Below are 23,445 nucleotides of genomic sequence, written 5' to 3'. Positions count from 1 at the left end.
GCTGTCTTCCTACCGCGGCGGCCCGGGTTCGATCCTGGGTCTGGTTAAGTGGGATTTGTGGTGGACAAAGGGGAGCTGGGGCAGGTTTTCTCCCAGTACGTCGGTTTCCCCTGCCACTCTTCATTCCACCAATTGCTCCACAATCACCCTCACCTATCATCTGGGGCTGGTACAATAGGCCAGAAGTGGCCGCACTACAAGGGACTTAGTCCCACCCCACTAGCAATAAAAAATGGCAATTTTAACCAGTCTGCGGCAGCAAGAAAAGAACGCTATAGTGATAATGTGATATTGATTTGTTGTGTCTTCTAAGATACTGAGCTCTCTTCTTAATCCGATATTTAAAATACGTAGAAAACCAATTCGGAAAAACAGAATTGTTGGACCTTACGTAATAAATGGCTAGATTTATAGCTTCAAACACTTTGACAGTGCGATTATAAGCCGCAGAATGCAGACTCAGCAGAATTCTTGCCGTGACCACATGACCAGAATTACGTAAAGGATCGTAAAGTCACATGCAATCACCATGAACATAGCTGGCGATGAGGGACGAAGGAAATATGAGTTAATTTGAAATCGAGGACAAGTGCGGAGATGCTTATCATGAGGTACCACAGGAGGATTTAAAATAGACACACTTTAGTCACTGGTATTAGGAAGTACAGGGTACTCTGTTGCACTATTCAAGACAGTCGTTGTGTTCACTGAGACCAAGGAAGCCTGAGAGGACATGAAATGAATTATCATTAAGGTAAGATATAGCTTTCCCTGTCATAGACCATGGAGGCCCATAGGCTTGTGAGACGCTGAGCGTCCCACATGATCTAGACAGTCGGCTCACAGATGGCAGTAAGGTTGTCAGCCTTATGCGCCGGCCTCCCTTCACTCCCAGGAAGATTCCTGGCATTCATTTCTGTTAGACGCTGAGTCGACCCCAGGGCCATACTACGGCAGGAAGGATTAGGTCAATTGAAAAAATCCATTTCATTGGGATTCGATCCCGCGACCTTCCGGCTTGTAGCATAGTGCCACAACCAACTACGCTACCGCGTGCCCCCCACATATATATATATATATATATATATAATTGCTACAGATGTACTGTAGATTTATATTTCATCGAATTTAAGGACCCCTTTCGAAGCAGATAGATTTCTGTCATCGTACTTTCTTTGTTTGGTTGTGTTTTTTAAAACTTGTACGCTTCCCAAAATATAATTAGAGTGATCAGGTCAAGGGGAATGAGATGGGCATGGCATGTAACACGAATGCGGGTGAAGAGGAATGCATATAGGATTTTGCTGGTAAAGCCAGAAGGAAAGAGACCGCTAAGAAGACCAAGACGCAGGTATGTGGATAATACTAAAATGGATCTTAGAGATCCATCTGGATTCATCTGACTTAGAACAGGGACCATTTGAGAGCTCTTGTGAAAAAGGTAATGAGTCTTCAGGTTCTATAATATGCTGGGAGATTCTTGAGTAGCCGAGCGACTGGCGGTTTCTAAAAATAGTCTCATCTCCATGGAGTTAGTTATGTTTATGTCTCATTATTTCTAACTTTGAACCAATTGTCCGATTTCCATAAATGTCTATAGATAGTTCATGTCATACTCTTGCCTTGTCTTGAACGATATAACACAGAAATTCTACAGAACTTAAAATATCATAGCCATATTGGCGGGTTCCTTGTGTCCCTTTCAAATATTGTGTATCTCACATTTTTTAGAAATATTGCAGCGTTTATTAAGATAATAATATATAATGGAACTTAACATGGCGAACGTACGAAATGTGCAGTAACCTGTCGAATTCGTGACGTTGTTTAAGGAATTATTATAATGAAATTCCAGTTGACTGATTGATTGATTGATGTTCACTATATTTGACAATACTCTAACTGTGGCGCCAAATGAGATGGAACGTGATGACGACCGGTAATTACGTAAGGATTTAAAGACATCGCCTCAAAGACTGACGAGTACCTCGAAACCCTAAGTTAGAACAGCAAAAGTTCTAACCGAGTACCTCTCTTCATGTAAGTCTATGGCGTCTCCGCTATACCAACCCACTCTGTAATATCTGGTATGGTGGGTGGAGGTTATAGTTATGCGAGAAAGGTTTTCTGTTAATACGTACCCCATTTCGACGCCCGCCTGAACGAAGGTGGCTGCTAGTGGTGTGTGCCACGGCGCTTCTTGCACCGTGAGGTACCCTCCGGTAGAATGGTAGGGCGTCCTAGCAAGGTAGGGATTGCGATTATCTTCCGACTTCTTAAAATAATAGAGAGCTTCCTCGGAGCCCCAGCCTGGGTTGCCTAGCGACTCCCAGATGTCGTAATCCTTCTTGTTCCCTCGTACGTACAGCATGTAGTTCAGGACACTGGACCCCCCGATCACCTTCCCTCTGGGCCAGTTGCACCTGTGATGCTTCATTCCTGTGTGTTAGGAAAACGTAAAGCATAAGTAAGAAATCTGTCGATATGAAACAGTAGCTGTTTTGGTAGGTCCTTTCTTCACAGATGAAATACACACACTCGCGCGCCGACACACCTCGATGATAGAATTTAATGTATTCTTCAGTTTAGAGTCCAGCTACACCCTTCCGAAGACAAATTATGACAGCTACGCATGTCAACAGACACGATTCACGTCTTCAGAGAGCTACAGACTTGCCTCCCGTGATGACGTCGTCCCCTTCCGGTCACTCAAACTGAATGTAAACAAAAACAAGGAAGTTGTCTTCTGTCCAGATAAGAAGAACAAGTCGTAACTAGCCAATAAATCAGTCTCTCCTTCCGAAATGACTAAAAAGGACAATGACGTCCACGAAGGACTGTAACAGGTTTCGACTGCTACAGATCCGTGTCAGTAAAAGGAAGTCCCGACAAATGATATACACATATCATGAAGCGAATTATTACGTTCCATTCGATAATTCTTTCCTGCACACATCTGCCTGTAGTGTTCGCATAGTTGGGGATGGAGTCCAGTTCGGTCCACGCGGTACGGCGGCCACTAATTGGCCTATTCTAGCCAACTCCGGGTGATTATGATGATGGAGAATTTGGTGGATTGAAGATTGGCAGGGGAAGCCGAAGTACTCGGAGAAAACCTGCCCCCTCGCCCCTTTGTCCACCACAAATTCCACTTGACCAGACCCGGGTCTGAACCCGGGCCGCCGCGGTAGGAAACTAGCGACTAACCGCTTGAGCTATGGCGCGGCCCTGTTTGTAGTGTTTGTAACGGCACTGTTAGTAACACAGACTGTGTAGCGTGAAAGATCAGATGATAATTAATGTGAAAGGTTATGAAGGAAATCTCGTGCCCTGTATTAAGGTACTGTACCGGAATTTGCCTACAGGGACTGAAGAAAACTGCCAAAATACTTGGGTCAAAAAGTCTGTGTCCCCTCCAAGATTAGAAACGGGCACCTCTCGAATACAGTTAGAAGCGTTACCGCGTCTGCCAGCTTGCTCTGTTCCTACGTTTATCGATTTCGCGATGACGTCTTTAAGACAGTGGAAGCAACTTCAAAGCCCCTAGAGCTATGTAGATGGCTTCTGTCCGCACTTACCTCCGTGGTCGACGGTTAAGCTCCACTTAATGGCCGATGTTTCTGTCAGACCTATAGTACTTGTTTGTCGAGAACTGGAGAATGACTATCCGGGGCGAGAGAGCGGAGTACCCAGAGAAAATACCGTTCCATTGTCACTGTCCTCCGTACATCCCACGTGTGCCCGTCCCACACCCTGATAGTGATTTATAATCGTCATCTGAAGATGAGGCTACTGACCGAGGCAGGCGGTTCCTTGAGGCTCCGTCTTGTACTTCCAGTCAAGTTTGCTGAGCTGTAAGTAGGCTGCCAGTACAGGAACATCTGAGATTTCTGTCTCGTCTCCCCCAGCCTCCAGCAGCAGAACTGTCCAGTTCTCCATCTCTGTCAACCTGTTGGCGAGTACAGCACCTAAACATATATCAGACCATTGTTTTATGTGATGTTTTAAATATTTGCGGTTCTCACGACCGTGACTGTGAGGAGACATGTGACGCCGTGTGGTCTGCTAGAATTTTACCAGCGTTTCATAGGAAAATATTGCCCTAAGCGTCAGGACCGAAGAGTATGTAAAAGAAGCAGCAGGCAAGAAACGTTATTTTTTGTTTCTTCTTTGGCTTACTTTTCGACCGTGACGATGGAGGCCTACATCTCTTCGAAACATCAGTGAACTTCTGTGGCGTCGCATCTCAGAAGCTAATGCAGTTTGTGATTTAATTAACCTGATTATTGTGGGATTTGTATAATAAGGCCATATGAATTTTCTGGTAAGCTGATGGATGCTACGTTGTTTCGAACTGGCATAATCATATTGCTCAGTGAAAAATCCTTCCCGTCATTTGGCTGATGTACGTGAACGCCGTTATTTTAGTCTAGTGATTGAGTTCATCTGTTATTTAACAGTTGATTTTGGCAGTGACTTCGTTTTATAGTTTACAGTGCATTCCTTCCTTTGAAACAAAAGCAGAAGGCCTCTATGGGTCGTTCCTATCGCCTTACTACTGCTATTAGTACCACTACAGTAATTGTAGTGGTGGTGGTGGTGGTGGTGGTGGTGGTGGTGGTGGTGGGTCGTGCCATAGCTCAGGCGGTTAGTCGCCGGCTTCTCACCGCGGCGGCCCGGGTTGGAGCCCAGGTCAGGTCATATGGGATTTGTGGTGGACAAAGTGGCACTGAAGCAGGTTTTCTCCGAGTACTTCGGTTTCCCCTGCCCACTTCTCGTTCCACCGACTACACCACATTCATCATCTGTCACCCGGGGCTGGTACAATAGACCAAATTAGTGGGCGACGTACCAAGTGGACTGAGTCTCACCCCACCCGAATAAAAAAATTATGGAGGGAGAAAGATATTTATGGTTCGCAAGATGGAGGAAGGACGTAACCATACGGAAATATACGTAGGGAAGTCAAAAATTATCCGCACTCTTATTTTTACAATCTATATATACAAACCCCCTCGTTGGTGGTGAGGGGGTTTGAGTATGCCAAGGACCCTGAGAGCTATACCAGCGGTAGCGTAGCTACTGGCAGGGCCTCCCTTGCTGGACAGGTCAAAGGGTAGGCATCAGACGAAGAGAGATACCAAAAACTGACGTCGGAAGCAGCGTCATCAGCAGCGACTTGAAGCACAGAGCAAATGATGCTCGAGATGGTTCAAGTTCGTATAGCAACAGGCGTGACCAGAGTGGTTTGAACGGCTGTTGTACTGCGATGTGGAAAGCAAATGGAAAAACTACCACATTATCACTTTTCCTGGATAGTCTCTTTCCAAAAACAGAAGATCGCATTAAGTGGAGAAACTGTTTTGGAAGAGACTGTGGACCTGTCGTCTGACAGATTACTGATGATGATGATGATATATACAAAAGTAGGGGTTGAACAAGTACTTCATTTTTCTACATAGTCTCCTCCCTTTTCGATGCACTTGGTCCAGCGGTCCAAAAGCTTGCGTATTCCCTCCACGAAGAAGGTTTTCGGTTGGTTACGTAACCATTTATGCACCGCTTCCCCCACTTCTTTGTCTGTAGAAAATCAAAAACTTCGTAAAACATCTTTGAGCGGTCCAAAGAGATGACAGTCGGAAGGGGCGAGATCTGGGCTGTAGGCAGGGTGTTCCAGCACCTCGAAACGGTCTGGCCGTCCTTGTGTGAGTGTTCATTGTCATGCAACAACAACACTTTCTTCGACAATAGGCCTCGGCGTTTGGTACGAATTGCTGGCTTCAGATTGTTGGCCAGCAAATCACTGTATCTTGCACTGTTGATCGTACACCCTTTTTCCAGGTAGTCTTCCGGTATAGGCCTTTTGAGTCCCAAAAAACGGTTAGCATCACCTTTCCCACGAAAGACTGAGTCTTGAATTTCATCTTCGTTTGCGATCCCGGGTGCTTCCACGCCACACTCTGGCTTTTGGATTCTGGCTCATAGTGATGAACCCACCGATGAGTTTCAGCCCCTGACGCACCTTCCAATCAGAGAAATCGGATCACTATTCTTTGTTAATCATTGGTGCACACTGCTAGCAGAGCGGCCATGTTTACACTGTCACAGCATCAAGGAAAATGATGCGATCAAGGTAAAACTTCAATCACGTGACCACAGTAGTACCAACTCTAACAATATATGCGTAGGAGGCAGTACGACAAACATAAAGATGTGTTATGGAGAAAGTGCGGATAATTTCCGACTTACCCTCGTAGTAATCGAGTAGACAGTGATATTGAAGATGGTGATTTGATCATCGGTAGTGGAAGGCCAGGGAATAGATTATCAGAATTGCTAGACGACAACAAGAGGAAGCTGGAAGTCGTCGCCCTGGTACCTGGTGCTGTACATACCCGCAGAGCCTGCTCCCACAATAATAAAATCATACTCCGGATGTAGAAGCTCTGTGGCCACGTCGATGGGTCGAGACTCAGGATCGAGGAGTTCGTAGTGGAAGTACGCGATGGCAGCCACTAGCACGGGGAAGAACCACGCAACGCTGGAAGCAGCGTTCGCCGCGTACCCGGCCAGGGCCAGGGGCAGTGCCGCAACAGAACTCATCTTCAGAGCAGAACTGTTCTTCTGTAGGCCTAGGGAATAACGGAATTAGAATTAACCGACACAGAATGAGAAAGCAGACAGCGTGTCCACAAGTACTCTATATAGGATTTCATTTCTGGTAATTAGGACCTAGGGGGGGACGCGGTAGCGTAGTTCTGCTACAAGCCTGACGGTCGCAGTTTCGAGTCCCGATAAGGTCACTGGATTCTTTTTCAATTTATCTAATCCTTCCAGGCGCACTAGTGCCCAGGGATCGACTCAGCCTCTAACAGAAATGAGTACCAGGAATCTTCGTGAGGGGTAAGGGACGCCCGGCGCGTAAGGCTGACAACCTCACCGCCATCTGTGAGCCGATTGTCTGGAAAGTGTTGGAGCCTCAACGTCTCACAGCGGGCCTTCACGGTCTGTTACAGGGATAGCTTTATCTTACCTTTAAATAGACCCCTAAGGTTTTCTGTTTTAATTTTTACCGTCAATTCTTGACCTCGGCACTAGATGAATTTGAGAGGTCATCTTGACGCCCTACCCGCTTTATCTCCTGAGAAATATCCTCCAGTTCCCATCGGACAGGAGGCCGAGTGGGCCCCAGAGCTGCAAAGAATTAACGCCAGTAGTTGTGTCTGTGAACAAGGTTGCCTGAATTTAAAAAACAGTATAATCACCATTTCAATATTTTGAAGTATCTCCGTTGCTTGTAATGTTTTCAGCACACGAATTTTATAAATACTTAATCCGGTTTCCGAGACACGATATTGATCTGTTCCAATTGGATGTGTGGTAAAAATTTTAATTAAGCCATCTCGATAACAGGCCGTGGAGGCCCATAGAGTTGTGACACTCTGAGGCTCCCACATTTTCTAGACAGTTGGCTCGCAGATGGCAGTAAGGTTGTCATCCTTACGCGACGACCGTTCTATACCCCCCCAGGAACATTCTTGGTACTCATTTCTGTTAGAGGCTGAATCGACCCCATAGCCAAATTGCGGCTGGAAGGATTATGTAAATTGAAAAAATCGAGTGACCTAATCGGGAATGTATTTTTCTTTATTGCTAGTGGGGTGGGACTAAGTCCCCTGTACTGCGGCCACTTCTGGCCTATTGTACCAGTCCCAGATGATAGGTGAGGGTGATTGTGGAGCAATTGGTGGAATAAAGATTGGCAGGGGAAACCGAAGTACTCGGAGAAAACCTGCCCCAGCGCCACTTTGTCCACCACAAATCTAAGTTGACCAGACCCGGGCTCGAACTCGGACCGCCGCGATGGGAATCCAGCGACTAACCGCTTGAGCTATGGCGCGGCCAAACGGGAATGTAACTCCTGACCTTCCGGCTTGTAACATAGTGCCTCAACCAACTACGCTACCGAAAAACTTTATGACACGTAATTAAAAATTCAAGTAGAAACACGCACGCAATGAATGAAGCTTTAACTGACTTGCACGGGCTAAGATTGTAGTAATTTTCGAAATTTGCACAGCGGAAAATCTGTCATGCGCCGTGTAGTTTCGGAGATGAAACAGTCGAATTGGCAGGCACTGCCTTTTTAATATTACTTCACTTCCCTGTCCTTTTTTTCTCCCCTCTTAGTAAACTAACATTTCTTCCATTTACAACTTAAAACTCTTCTTCCAAAGTTATACTGTAATGAAGTACAAGAAATTAAACAGTTGATCTGTTAATGATAGTAAAAAACCAATTACAATAGTGGGTTTACCTCCGTGGCAGTTTATCTCTCTCCCCTTGGTAACACATGAAGCTTAGTTCAAAGAGGCTGAGAAACTCACACACCTTACACCGTTCTGTTGGATGAATGCCCGGCACACAGTGACTGCTGATGGCAGAACCCCGTATAGCGGCTCATTGGTAGTGCAGACATACAGACAGGGTGACATCTCACATACTGACTTTCTAACATGTACCTTTCCTCTGCTAAGTCTTCCCCCCACCCCCTCCCCACTCTGTACCGAGTGCCGGATGTCACATTCGGCATTCATCAGGCTTGTTTTCTTCTAAGGATACAATCAGATGACGTATTACTTAATTTGCCGGTTACTTATCTGTTTAACGGTACTAAGTTCTGCGTAGAGGTAAAAAGAAGTAAAGCTATCCCTGTAACCGGCCGTGGAGGCCCATAGGGTTGTGAGACGTCGAGGCTCCCAAATTTTCTCTAGACAATCGGCTCATAGATGGCGGCAAGGTTGTCAGCCTTACGCACCGGTCGACCTTTACCCCCACGAATATCCCTGGTACTCATTTCTGTTAGAGGGTGAGTCGACCTCAGGGCCGTAGTGCTACTGGAAGGATTAGATCAATTGAAAAAATCCAATGACATCGGGACTTGAACCTGCGTCCTTCCTGCATGTAGCATAGTGCCTCAACCAACTACTAGAAGAGTATATGAAACTCTGGCTCATAAAAGAGTTTAAAAAAATTGCATTGCTTATACGGATATGATCAGTTGAACATATAGCATGATTGCTTCATTGGATCACGAACGAAATGAAGTGAACATAACTAATTAACTGCTGTTAGACTTCGGTTTCTCAGCGCGGACACTGAGACTCAGCCCCGGTCTACTTCCTGTGATGTTTATGGTGGGCGAAGTGGCTCTCTAGTAGATTTATTTCCAATTCTTTGGGTGTTCCATGCTCATCATTCAACTTATCTGTCAGCGCATCCTGAGTTGCGTGATAGCCCTGAAGTAACACATCATATCCTGGATCTTTATGTTTGCGGTTTCGTCTCTGACCCGTCAGTTGGCCGGTCGCAGAGTAAGGAATTTAGTTTTTGTATTACTAATTAACTCCATGATACAAGACCTACTTTCAACAGTTGTTAGGTCTTAAAAAAAATCTGCTTGTATGACCTTGAAAGTTCATTACTATTAGTGATATTGTATTTCAGCGTCATATTCTGTGTGAACTGTTTCTTTTAGGTTCCGTCGACGCATTTCTTATGTAACTTGAGTAAATTAATAAATATTGCATAAGGTCACATAAGTCAGACCTCATTCTACTAAGATTCAACAGCAATAACAAATAAAAGGTAAAGCTATCCCTGTAATAGGCCGTGGAGGCCCATAGGATTGTGAGACATCGAGGCTCACATTTTCTTTAGAGAGTCGGCTCACAGATAGCGGTAAGGTTGTCCGCCTTACGCGCCGGCCGGCCTTTACCCCGCAGGAAGATTCATGGTACTCATTTCTGTTAGAGGCTGTGTCGACCCCAGGGCCATAGTGCGTCTGGAAGGATTAGGTCAATTGAAAAATCCAATGAACTCCTGACCTTCCGGCTTGTATCATAGTGCCTCAACCAACTATGCTACCGTGTGCCCCTGCAATAAATACGAAAATATTAATAATGAATAAGTATATTAATGATATGAAAACAGATCACTTATGCGTAACAAAAAATGCCAGTAGCATTAAAAAATTACAATTGAAACTTTAATTAATAATAATAATTAACTAATTTTAAAGAAATGTATTTTAAGTCTGTACGTTAACTGTATTTAAATAACTAATACTGTGACGGAATGATCCATTGCTAGACATCGCTTCGGTAACCACCGCCTGAAAGCCGGAAGCGGAAGTCCATTTGATAGGCAACGGTTCAATGAACACGGATTCCCGCTGTAACGGATTCGCTGGTGAAGGTCAAAGCGTTGCCACGGATTGACACATCTTTCCTTGGCAACGAATATTAACAAAGACACAGATTCCCGTGGCGGCGGATAACACAGAATAACACAGGAACCGTTTGAGATGGTGACCTATATTCGGGCCGCCTGGAAGTTATAAATGAGTCTTAATTCATTCCTAAGGGGATTGGAGAGATGTGAACCCAGTCCCTGGGAGTATAACTGGGCCACCCTCTTCCTGGGGATATAAATACGGGGACCTGGCCCTCCAGGTTGAGAGAGTCTCGAATCTGAGACAGTAAAATACGGTCATGAGTCCCGCGGGACTCTACCGCAAGTGTTCAGTTGGAAAATAAAACTTCTGGTCGTGGGTCTCAAGGTGCTTGTCTCCAAGACAAACATATTGGCGGTAAACCGCTAGACATAAAGTAACTCGGAGCCTGACTCTGTAAGAGAATTCGTCAGACAGACATCATTCATAAGGAAGTTCGGTGTGAGCAGGGATTCGTCTTTCGACATCCATCACAATGGAAGAGAAGATTTTGGTGGTCCAGTAAGGAATGGAGCGAGTCTTAGATCATCATTAATTGTGAGCTGTTGCAATTAACTGTAATTGTAAAGAAGTGTCAATAAACCTAGTCATCAAATCCACAACCCATTATTATCAATGACGCTAACCCATAATTAAGAAACTCATGGCCGTTAGTCCACAAGCGAACTATACCGACCGAGCGACCGCCGCTTGTCGGCGAAGATAGTGCCAACTTTAGCGGATAGAGGGTGTCGCGTGGTCAGCGCAACGAATCCCCACTGCCGTTAATCTCGGTTTTCTAGACCCGAGTCGCTATTTTCTTGAAATAACTCCTCAATTATCCTCACGAGGCTGAGTAGACCCCGTTCCAGACCCACTACATCCCAGAAAATCTGGTAGCGCCGGGAATCGAACCCGGACCTATGGATCTGTAGCCGGGAACTCTGACCATTAGACCACAGAGACGGTCACGTAGATACGGACAGCGCCGTAAAGTAGACTACACAAAAATCATCAGTGGAAATTGTACATATTCTGTGCAGTCTCGTAGTAAAAGCGAATCCTTATCACTAGGCAACCTTACTTTCTGTGTGAAGGTTAGACAGAGCTAGTCTCTGGAACCGCGTATCTTGTCTTGTTACGACATCGGTCAAAATCCATGGTCACAGTCACAAACCTTTGAAAGCACCATCATTTCACAAGTACAGATTCTGAGATATCATTACGTAACTTTTTTCTTTCCAAAATCGGACGAGTTCTTGTGAAATGTAGCCTAAGTGAAGGTCATATTTCTAAATTGACATCTGTTTGCTCTGTAAGGCATTTGAAGCTGTATTCACACCGCGTAGATCAGTTACGCAATACTCGTATGTGTATAGCGCTTTTCTTGTTGCTGGGTTAGGAGGTGCACGTACGTTTTGTGATGCATACAGCGGCTCAATACGGTGCCAGGAGAGCGCCGTATATGATGAATTTAGCCTCACCATACAGTGATCTTGACATGAAATATATTTTTTGTTTTCTCTTAAAGGCGCGTGTACAACAAAAAGTCGCTTACATCCGCTAATTATCTTCGCCGTGTCCCTCTGTGTTTTCCCATGAACAGATCTTCGTGGCATTTGATATTGCGAAGTTTATTTTTCCCAAATATGGCCGTAGATTCCAATTTTATTACAAATCTGACATAAAGTGATACTTTACAAGAAGATCTACACGCGTTTTTGAGAAAATTTACACTGTAAATCGCTAAATGTTTTTTAGAGATAAAAAGGTTTCGAACAAAAATTGAGAACAGAAATGAACATGAAGAATGCCGTCTTGTAGGATGTGGCACCGTGTAGTTCTTGTGTTAACGGACGTTTCGGAGGAACTATCACCTCCATCTTCAGGGTAGAAAAATCCGCGAGCGAGGAGCCAGCGTGAGCAGGTGGCTGCAGACTGCAGTCGCTCGCGGATTTTTCTAAGCAACGCCACGTGAACCTCGAATTTTCGAGCTGGAAAAGACTTAGCATGTGCTGTAGTGAACTGTAAAGTGTGGAAATTAGCGATGAAGCTACAATTAAGTGTAGTTACGCGTTGTATGTAGAAGTGGTCAGTAAGTCAAATCTCCAACCCAGAAGCCAGTCGAGAGCCATAATCATACACGTGACAATACTAAAACGAATCTTGGAGAGATAGGATCGGTTCCATTGGAATGCTCTTTGTGAACATGGTAACGAACCTTCAGTTCCTTAAAACGCTGGGAAATCCTTCAGTAGCTCAGCGACTTTTGGCTCCTCGAGAAGGGCTCAGCTCCGTGGAGATAGTTAATTTATTGCCGTTCATGTTAATTTAGCATGTTATTACAAAACTGATATCACACTGCACAGAATCAGCAAATGTTTTGCTTTCAGTCCACTGTAAGGATGTTCCTCTTTCATATATCCACATTTACTTGACCCCGGCCGCTTTACCCCTGCGGAAAGAGCCCCCGCTACCTATTAGATAGGAGGTTGGGTGGACCCCAGAGCCGATCTGGACGACGTGGAGAAGAAAAAGTTCTTGACCCCACCGGGACTCGAACTCCCATCCCGTAGCTAGTCGCTATACCGACTGCGCTATCCCAGCTTCTACGATGAATGTAGTCCATCTTTTTTAAAAAAAAATTAATTCGCTTAGTGGAGGGGTGGAGTCCTGCCGGTTCCACTCGGCACAGCGGCCACTGATTGGCCTATTGTACCTGCCTCGGGTGATTATGATGATGGAGAATTTGGTGGAATGAAGATTGGCAAGGAAAACCGAAGTACTCTGAGAAAACCCGCCCCAGCGCCACTTTGTCCACCCCAAATCCAACTTGACCAGACCCTGGGATCTAACCCGGGCCACCGCGGTGGGAAGCCAGCGACTAACCGAGCTATGGCGCGGCCTATATTCCGTATTTATTTACTCGTTCATATAGTTTAGCGTTTCTGAACCATTTTCAGTCGCCACACCCCTTGGTTTCCGACATAATCGCTATCTGAAATGTCCGTTAACGTTTGTTATAAACACAAGGTAAAAAGAGTTTTATAATTTTGTGTGCAATTTAATTAAGCCTATTCCATTTACAGCAGAAGCTGTACAGAGGGAACTGTCCGACATATTTCACAAGATATGATATATATCTGATGTACCTGGCATCCCAAATGGGGCTTCACGTTCTCTTGGGGCTACGTACGGTTCAGAACCGCTGCTCTTGTGGAAGGAGGAACGGGGACACTGTTGTACTATGTAAAGTGGAATGATACGGCGTGTCGTGCTCTGACGAATTCCTGTCCAACGAATTAGAGCGAGTTTGGTGATTGTTTTTAAAGCAAAGGCCCGTTGGTTTGTGAAGTTTCACTGTCCAGTGTGCCGTTACATAACTTTCACGGGCCTTAAGCTGGTACACTTCTGTTCGGTATGTGTGTTTATGGACTAAGCAGTAGGCTCGCAGGCTGCACTAATCAGCAAAACACGACTGGATATACACTTCATTGAGTCCATATTCACCACAAGAAAGGGAACACAATCATAGCCGTCATAGATTGGGGTCTTCTGGAATGTGACTCCGTGCAGCATGGTAAATAAGTACCGACGTTTTTTTAGGAAAGTGACACCGCCATATTTCTTTTTCGGTGGAATGTATTATCTCAGTCTTCAGGGTCGACCCTGGCCGCAGTTTAAATAGAATAATATGTTTTGTATAAAACGTATTCTAGTATCCATGTTGTTGTGTTATTTTGCCTTGCGTTTGGTTTCAAATTTTATTTCGGCCTGGCCTTGAATATAACAAACATGTTTACTGTTTTTACAAAAATGGTCTTTAATATATTGGAAGTATGTGTTTACTAGGGTCTCCGTTTTGGGTACTCGCAGTCCACTCATAGCATCCGATATTGGAGCGGAAAATTCAAAATACAGCTTCCAGAAAACTCTTCTAAATGAGAACTTTTCGTGAAAACGGCAGCTGACGACAGAGAGACTGTTGTTGGAACATCTGCCTACCATACAGATTTATACTACCTGCAAGCAGCGCATGTGCGCTAAGTGTCACTTAAATCGTAACGATTTTATTGTGTGGAAATTTTAACAACACTTGATATTCACTCATTTTTCTCTGCTCGCTAGCTCCCAAGTTACTGAAACGTGGAATTATTCCTCTTCCGTTTCTTTGTCAGTGGTGTGGGACACGCGGTAGCGTAGTTGGCTTAGGCACTATGCTACAAGCCGGAAGGTTGCGGGTTCTATCCCCGAGGAGGTCACTGGATTTTTTCAGTTGACCTAATCCTTCCAGCCGCACTACGGCCCTGTGGTCGACTTAGCCTCTAACAGAAATGAGTATCAGGAATCTTCCTGGGGGGTAAAGGACGGTCGGCCCATAAGGCTGACAACCTTACCGCCATCTGTGAGCCGATTATCTAGAAAATGTGGAAGCCTCGACGTCTCACAATCCTTTGGGCCTTCATGGCCTGTTACAGGGATAGCTTTACCTTTTTACCTTTAGCTGTGGTCTGTCTCAAAGTACTCTCCCAGCATTCACCTGGAGATACTGAGAAAAATCTCAATAATGTAAACAAATGCTGGTGCCGGGAATCGAACCCGAGGCGTCCCTAATACGAAGGTGGAATTGTGATCACTACACAGTGTTGCAATATATTCATTCGTAGGAGCATTCTCACAAATTTGTTATGTAGTACGTAGCGGCACTGAGCTCCGCCACTGTTGTAATGTTCTGGGGGCAATATTGTGTTTTATTCTCCAAGTTCGCAGGTTGTCAGTTGACCAGCTGTCAAATTCATACTTCCCCGTTTGTACACATCAGTCACAGAACAGCCTATAACGTGCAGCCACATTGCACGTAGTTGTGAGACGGCACTTGTTCGCAGGCACACAGTTAAGATGGTCAGTTACCTCGTCATAGCTCAAGCGGTTAGTCGCTGGTTTCCCACCGCGGCGGACCTGTTTCGATCCCGGGTCTGGTCAAGTGGGATTTGTGGTGGACAAAGTGGCGCTGGGGCAGGTTTTCTCCGAGTACTTCGGTTTCCCCTGCCAGTCTTCATTCCACCAATTGCTCCACAGTCACCTTCAACTATCATCTGGGGCTGGTACAATAGGCCAGAAGTGGCCGCAGTACAAGGGACTTACCGTATTTACGCATGTATAGGCCGCGTGCGTGTATAGGCCGCAGCACAATTTTCAGACAGAAATTATAGAAAAAATAATTTTCTTGGAATATTATTTCAGGAGTAGAAATTATTCCGAAATGAATATGATTAAATGAAGTGTGATTTCGAATATAAGCCGCACCCCAGTTTTCCTCTTGAATTTTTGGCAAAAAATGTGCGGCCTATACATGCGTAAATACGGTAGTCCCACCCCACTAGCAATAAAAAAAATACCTCCTCTGAATACGTGTTGTTTACGCCTTGTTCTGTAATTTTAAATTCACATTAAATATTTATGCAATTTTAAGGATTAATAGCTATTGGCTGTTTATAACAATGAAGGTTTCTGCTATCTATAACAGATTGTGCTATATAATCCTTTAACTAGTATGTTTGAAAGTAAGCCTCCAAGTCAGATTTGGCGTGGGCCTGTAAATATTTTCCAAATGCCTTTTTGCTAGTTTGCATACCTCGTTGGTCCCCGATGTTAATTTATTGCAGGTACAAAATTATTGTTGCACACGGTCACACTCCAGTTAAAATATACATAGGACTGATAAATTACGTTACTTGTATTTCGACGAATGTTTGCCTTTCCAACGGAAGTTAGACATCTTAATGGGATCAGAATTTTATGCCATGTTTCTGTGTATTTCGTGATATGATGCAGGAAATACTGTGTTACGGGTTGTGACTATTAGACGGGGTTTTGATTTTATATTGGGTGCATTGACCACAACACAACTCGTAACTGCAATTAATTATAGGATTGTCCCTAATCTTCACACTTTACAATTCACTAGGACACGCTAAGTCTTCTCAGTCTTCACTAGTCGTACCCTGGCAACGGATTTATAACAGTCTCGCTGTAACTACAGCATACATAAAGTCTTCAAATCACTAGCTAAGCTTTCTATTCACACTCTTCACAGGCTGCCTTTCAACGAACTCCAGAGTCAGTGTTACTTTACGAATGGCGGTTTGCCGCCAGTCAGTTGGTCTTAGCGACAGTCCCCTTCAGACTCACGACCAGCAACTTATTTTTCAACCCAACACTTGCGGCCATAGTCCTTATGTAACATCCTCTCTCACGAGAGGATGTGTTTGTCGTTTACAATTGCTGCTGGCCCTTGCCAGCGCAGTCATTGTGAGGTGCGAGTCCCGCGGGACTCATGGCCGCATTTTACTGTCCCCGATTCGGGACTCCCCCAACCTGGAGGGCCAGATCATCATATTTATATCCCCCAGGAATATAGTGTTCCAGTTACACTCTCAAGCATTGGGTTCCATTTTAGTCGCCTCCTACGTCTCTCAGGGATACTTTGGAGGTATTCGTCCCCGCCTCCACAGTTGGCCTGGGACACTCTTTATGTAGCCTCGGTGCGGACCCACAGAAGACACTTTCCATCGTTATCGCAGCAATACCTCGATTGTTGCTTGCTTATTCGTTGGCGCGGGAATATGTTTTCCGAGTCGTTGCCTAACAATGAATGTCTACTCTGACTTCACTAGTCCGGCTTGCAGGCGTCATGTCACAATATTTTCCTTCAAATAAACTCGACAGTTGCCAATGACGTAAATATTTTACGTCATGTCCATTTTTGTGTACATTGATCAATTGATTTGAGCTCCATACGAAGTGTTAACTGTAAATATGTCCTTGCTCTGGAACCGCCTAAGTGCCCCCTGCTTTAAGACGGGGTGTGTGCTTCAAGGTCAGGGCTAGCGCACAACTCAGGCGGCGGTGACACCTCAGTATGGAGCAATGTTGGAGTGATGATTGGTGGGACAAACCCAATGAGGCTTGAAGAAAAAGCTTGCTTCAATGCCACTTCGTCCGCCAGGATCCCCCATGAAGTCATCCGGGACTGAACCCGGTCTTATACTGTAAGAAACCGCCATGAAATCGTCTGAGCTTTGGCACGGCCTCACGGTAGTGGCTTCATTGGAGTGACATGACCCATTCAGTACCACCGACAGCTTTATGTAGAAGAAATTGACTGATACTCGTGCAAATGAAGCAGATACAACTATCAGGATATTGTGTATAGTTTCATGATGCCTGTGCAGCCGGCAAATAGTTTACTAACATTTCTTAACTCTCTTTTATTAAAGTCAATCCTTCACAAAAGAAGGTGGAAGGTAAATAGAATTCGAAGTTCTCACAAGTTTGGTTATGAAGAATTCTGTCTTCTGGGATGACTGGGTTCACTCTCGACGGACATCACCGCGTTTCGTCCCAGAAGATAGAACTCTCACTCGCAATTCATGAAGCTAAGCCCTTCTTGAGGAGCCGCCAAGTCTGCAGCTACTCAAAAACTTCTCAGCATTTTATGGAACCCGAAGGTTCATTACCGCGTTCACAAGAGCCCTATCCTGAGCCAGATCGATCCAATCCACACCATCCCATCTCCAAGATCAATTTTAATATTGTCCAACCACCAACGTTTTGGCCTTCTTAGTGGTCTATTTCCTTCTGGCTTTCCCACCAATATCCTATATGCATTCCTCTTCTCCCCCATTCGTGCTACATTCTTCAACTTCCCGCCATTTTATCTCTCTTCGATCCAAATATTCTCCTCAACGTCCTGTTCTCAAACACCTCAGTCTATATTCCTCCCTTCATGTCAGAGACCAAGAGTCACATCTGTACAGAACCACAGGCAAAATTATACTTTTTATATTCTAATATTTATGTTTTTGGACAGCAGACCAGAAGACAAAAGGTTCTGGACTGAATGGCAACAAGCATTTTCTGAGTTCAGTCTCCTCTTAATTTCCTTCTGAATCGGGTTCTGATTTGTTATAGTCGTTCTCAAATAAGGAGAGAGAAGTATTCGGGAATGAATAGATCTAAATGGAGACTACTACCTTCTGGGATTTTATGCCTTATGGCAACACGTCACGGAAGACGGTAATGATCATAGTTACCAGCACGAGAATGTCTGATCTCGTAATTTCATATGGAGCTCATTTTCATAATTCTTCGCTACCAGGTTACAAGGAGAAACCTCCTAATGGAACCAAGCAATAGAAGATTAGGAAAATTGTTCGAAAAAGATGTGCGGTTGTGCTTTTTAACAAAGATTAACAGAATAACTCTGCTTTTTGTTCTCGAACCTGAAGATGGAGGCAGTACGTTCCTCCGGAACCCAGTGAACTTTATCGGATTACACGGCGTCACGTCCCAGAAGATGGCACTTTTCATAGTCACCGCTGTGTGAACCTCAGATCACTCCTTTCAAGGTCTGGTTCTGCTCTCCCGGGGTAACAGAACCCAGGAGACTATAGTGTGAAGGTCTTCTACCCTGAACATGGAAATAGCAGGTTTCTCCGAAACATTGGTATTCACTTTGAACACAACCTACTAGAACATGGTGTCCACCTACACGAAACCAACAAGACTACAATCTAAACATCTTAAACCCAGAAGAAATATACAGCAGGTTCTTCCGAAACTTCGGTTTCTGCCTACACAACTCTGAAGACTTACAAATCATGTTGCTCTGCATAGAATGTTTCCCTTGGTGGAATCCTTGTCTAAAGTTACAGATATTTATACATTAAATGGGCATTTCTCGAGATAAGTAGTAGTTAAAGAAATGTTGCATTTCGGCGTTGTAACAACGGACAGACAAGCGTAATTTATACGCCTTTTCGCACTGTACAGTATTTCATTGCTGAAACAGTCGACCCAAGAATGAGTCCAGTAGGGGCCCAGCTTTGTCTCCATGCTCGTTATGTGTGAGCTGAGGTCAGTTTGTCTCACGGAAACGGGATGTACCTTCCTGCCTACCTGACTCTGTACACGCATCTCGGCTGTCTCTTACTCCTTGTGACCTACAAATACCCGCTCTGCGCCCTCCTCACCGCACGTACTGCGCCTTGCTTTCGTCACGCGGCATGGTTTTTTCTACGAAGCCAACAACTGTGTGTTTACCACGGTGGTGCCTCAGAGAATATTATTATTGTTGTTATTATTCTTATTATTATTAAGGAGCCGGAATAGCGCAGTCGGTATAGCGACTGGCTAGGGGCTGGACGACCGAGGGGTGTGAGTTCGAGTCCCTGTGGGGTCAAGAATTTACTCTTCTCCACGTCGTCCAGACTGACTCTGGGGTTCACCCAACATCCTATCCAATGGACAATGGGGACTTTTTCCCTTTTATTTACTTTTATTACCTTTACCTTTATTATTATTATTATTATTATTATTATTATTATTCAATTCTGTATCTGGGCATATTTGCGTTTCCTTAATGCGGGTTTTCGGATGCAAGATTTCTCCAGCTGGTCAACAATTTTTTCCTTCTTGTATGGAACCCAAAGTGTCATTGCTCTATTCACAGCAACACGTCGCTGGTCGCAGTCCTGAGCCAGATGAAACCAATCCACATCCTCACAATATTTCTTTAAGATTCGCCTCAATATTGTCCTATTTACTCTTAGGTCTCCCGAATAGGCTCCCCGATTTAGGTCGTTCAGTTAAAATTATATACGAGTATAAGCATTCTTCATCCCCCGTGCGTGCTACATATCCCGGACATCTGACTCCCCTTCATTTTATCCCCTGTTCCAAAATATTAATCTTTCCAAGGTCAGTTGATTTTATGTAATAGAGCACAGTCTAAAGTGTTTTAGCATAAAAGTCGCATTAGGGTTTCACAATAGGAAGTATATTTCCTGTTTCGTATAACAAGGAAGATATTGATTAATTTTACGTTTACTTACTTGAAATTAAATTTTATGGACGGTGAAAAATAAACGTTCGAGTAACCACAGAAGAGTTGAGTTCAGTAAAAGTGATGTATTGAGCCGGGATAGCGCAGTCGGTGTAGCGACTGGCTACGGGCTGACGGCCGAGGGATCTGAGTTCGAGTCCCGGTAGGAGATTAAGAATTTTTCTCTTCTCTGCTTAGTCCGGACCGGCTCTGGGGTTCACCCAACCTCATATTCAGCGCGTACCTGGGGTAAAGCGGCCGGGGCGTGAAACTGACCACTGAATTCCAGTTAGTACCGAGGTCAAAGAAACGTGGGTCTATGCATCCACTCCCCCATACGTCCTCATGGCGCAGTGCTTAATTAGTTAAGCATAGCGACAACTTTGGCTTCACCATTAAAATAATGACAAATATGGCAATTAAGCCAAAACAAAATTCGTAATAATGCAAGTAAAATGCTGGTTAGAGTCAAGATGGCAAGGTATTTGACCTTGTGTACAGTTCTGAGTATTCTGTATGGAGAATACCATCGAAATTGCGATATTCGTGAATACAGTTCACATGTTTGGATGCTGTTACGTCATGTTCTGAGTAAAGTAACATTTCGACATCAGAACAGAATTGAAAAGCAAGATTTCTTATTCTGCGTGGCATTTACTCCAAATGCCTTCCATGCCAATTCTGGATTTTTCCATAGGGTCCACATGGTTAGAAAAAAACTCTCACAAAACATCAGAAATTTACGAACTGGAATATTTAATCTATTTCAGTCCTTTGAAGCTCATCTGAATAGTGTTTAAAAATATACCAGAACACACAGCGTCTCGATTATAAAAATTAAATATTCAATGCAACTTAGGAACGTTATTGATGTTTCAGAGAAACATACGACATCCATAAATGCACTGTGTTCAGAATTTAATTTAATTTAATTTAATTAATATTAAAGCAGCGGTTACCACTCTGATTTGAAGGGATACGAAGATTTCTGGTTGCTCAGTTCTTGTTGCCGAAGCTTAAGATCAGCTAATTTTTCTTTCATTTTCTCCGTCCATGCTTCTTGAGCCTCGTGAGGATAATGTGAGGAGCTACTTGAATGGAAAAGTAGCGGCTCCGGTCTAGAAAACTGAGATTAACAGCCGTGGGGATCCGTTGCGCTGACCACGTGACACCCTCTATCCGCAGAAGTTGGCACTAACTTCACCGACAAGCGGCGGTCGCTCGGTCGGTGTAGCTCGCTTGCGGACTACAGGCCACGGAGTTTGGTTTTTGTTTTTAAGTAGGAGTCGTTGAATAAAACATTAACCCATCCCAAAAGTTGTTGTATGCAGGTCAGCGTGCCCATCACCCGAAGTCTACGTGGCAAGATGGGTCGAAGCAGCATTTCAACCGATCAGTTTTCTCTATCGTCTTTCAGTTGTGCCGCCCAATCGCAGACACTTACGTGCAATGTACGATTGCATGAGCATTGACTAATGTCTCCATAACTCTTACAGCGGATGCATAGAACGTCAACTGTATGAATCAATAATTAAGCGATTTTAAATATGTCACGTACGCAATACTTTGTGTAGACTGTGTGGTTTTTACAGGAGGCAAAGATTTTGAAACGAATATTTCAGAAATCAGTAGACAATAGAATGTCTGCAATAAGCGTTCCAGTAACCTCCTCAGAGCCTGTCCCATTGTATTCATTTATTGCTCAACTATAACGGGATGATTCAAATTGAACGGTGGTTAGTAAACTTCGATTCGATTTTTTATCAGAGAACGGTTTGCCAAATCATTAAATAATATTATTGTAAATTAATATTCTTTCTGAAATTGTAGATAATATTTATTCCTGTCAACACGACACTATTTTCAGCAGGTGTAGTTTCTGTCTAGGACTGCATGCTTCGAAATATGTGTGCCATCTTCAGGTGCGGGCACATGACTAGGGTTCTCAGTTTTCAGTACCCGTATCCTGGCAACGGATTTATAACAGCCCCACTGTAACTTCAAATCACACATGAAGTTTTCTTTGCACAGTCTAATTTCTTTCCTGCCTTTTCTTCTCAGTCACCTTCGACTGCCATCTCCAGAACTCGACCAAATTGTTGACAACAACAGACTCAAATAAACTCTTCTTCAACTGAACTCTCTTAACTTCTGACAACACCTAACTGATTCCGTTATATAGCTGCCAGGTGGACCCCACGGAAAACGCCATCTTCTATTCTTCCGTATTGTTTTCGGCATGTTTACTGATCCGTTGCCTAGCAATAGACGTCCCGTGGAAATGTCTTTACCGAGTCGTTGCCTAGCAATGGGTCCATACGTCACAGTATAAAGCATAAGGCTTATGAACTACAGGTGCACGCGGTAGCGCAGTTGGTTGAAGTACTATGCTACAAGCCGGAAGGTCGGGGGTTCGATTCCAGATGAGGTAATTGAATCTTCAGTTGGCCTAATCCTTCCAGCCGCAATATGGCCCTGTTGTCGATTCAACCTCTAACAGAAATAAGTACCAGGAATCATCCTGGGGTTAAAGGCTAATAACCTCACCGCCATCTATGAGCCGATTGTCTAGAAAATGTGGGAACCTCGACGTCTCAGAATCCCATGGTCCTCCACGGCCTGTTACAGGGATAGCTTTACGTTTTTTAACTTACCTGATGAACTACTGGACTGCAGAAAATAGATTCAAAGTAATGCCCAAAATTAACATATCAATCAAGTCTTCCTAGAACTGTAAACTCGAATATGTATGCTTGGAACTGTCATGCAGTTTGAAGCCACTGGTTTGTATTTTGGCATGGGAAACCAAAATCAGATCAGGGAAAGAATAAATGCAGTCCCCCCCCCCATCCCTCTACGTAGCGGCTATGTTCCCTCTCCGCCCTTTACCCACTCATACCAGTGGTTAGTTGTGTTATGGCGTTCGTTTTGTCTACGCTCTCTGCCTCCGTATTATTGCTGTTGACCGAAAGACTGGAGTGCTATTTAGTGCGGCCGACTTGATCCGACATCAGCTGTATTCATTCTTTCCCTGGCCCGGGTACCATATAGAAACATGGCCGCGCCATAGCTCAAGCGGTTAGTCGCTTGCTTCCCACCGCGGCGGCCCGGGTTCGATCCCGAGTTTGGTCAGATGGGATTTGTGGTGGACAAAATGGCGCTGGGGCAGGTCTTCTCCGAGTTCTTCGGTTTCCCCTGCCAATCTTCATTGCACCAATTGCTCCACCATCACCCACACCTAGCATCTGTTGCTGGTACAATAGGCCAGAAGTGGCCGCAGTACAAG

The 23,445-nt window shown here is 44.4% G+C and overlaps 1 protein-coding gene across 3 annotated transcripts in view; it reads right to left on the bottom strand.

The window, feature by feature from the left end:
• The window catches only part of LOC111862191 (glucose dehydrogenase [FAD, quinone]), a 34,921-nt gene that overhangs the window by 5,522 nt on the left and 5,954 nt on the right, over window positions 1–23,445 (bottom strand). Inside the window, exons 1-4 of one of the 3 annotated variants that reach the window (XM_023847384.2) lie at window positions 8,318–8,454; window positions 6,396–6,632; window positions 3,798–3,968; window positions 2,142–2,439 (exon numbers count right to left, since the gene is read on the bottom strand). In XM_023847384.2, the coding sequence (XP_023703152.1) occupies window positions 2,142–2,439; window positions 3,798–3,968; window positions 6,396–6,603 (677 nt within the window). In that variant the 5' untranslated portion in view covers window positions 6,604–6,632; window positions 8,318–8,454. Of the gene's footprint in view, window positions 1–2,141; window positions 2,440–3,797; window positions 3,969–6,395; window positions 6,633–8,317; window positions 8,455–23,445 lie in introns of those variants that run through there. The other 2 variants (XM_023847385.2, XM_023847383.2) reach the window with 2 other exon arrangements.

The sequence above is a fragment of the Cryptotermes secundus genome, unplaced genomic scaffold, assembly GCF_002891405.2.
Source record: "Cryptotermes secundus unplaced genomic scaffold, Csec_1.0 scaffold1229, whole genome shotgun sequence".
NCBI classification, from domain to species: domain Eukaryota; kingdom Metazoa; phylum Arthropoda; class Insecta; order Blattodea; family Kalotermitidae; genus Cryptotermes; species Cryptotermes secundus.
This window is presented reverse-complemented; position numbering and strand designations above follow the sequence as displayed.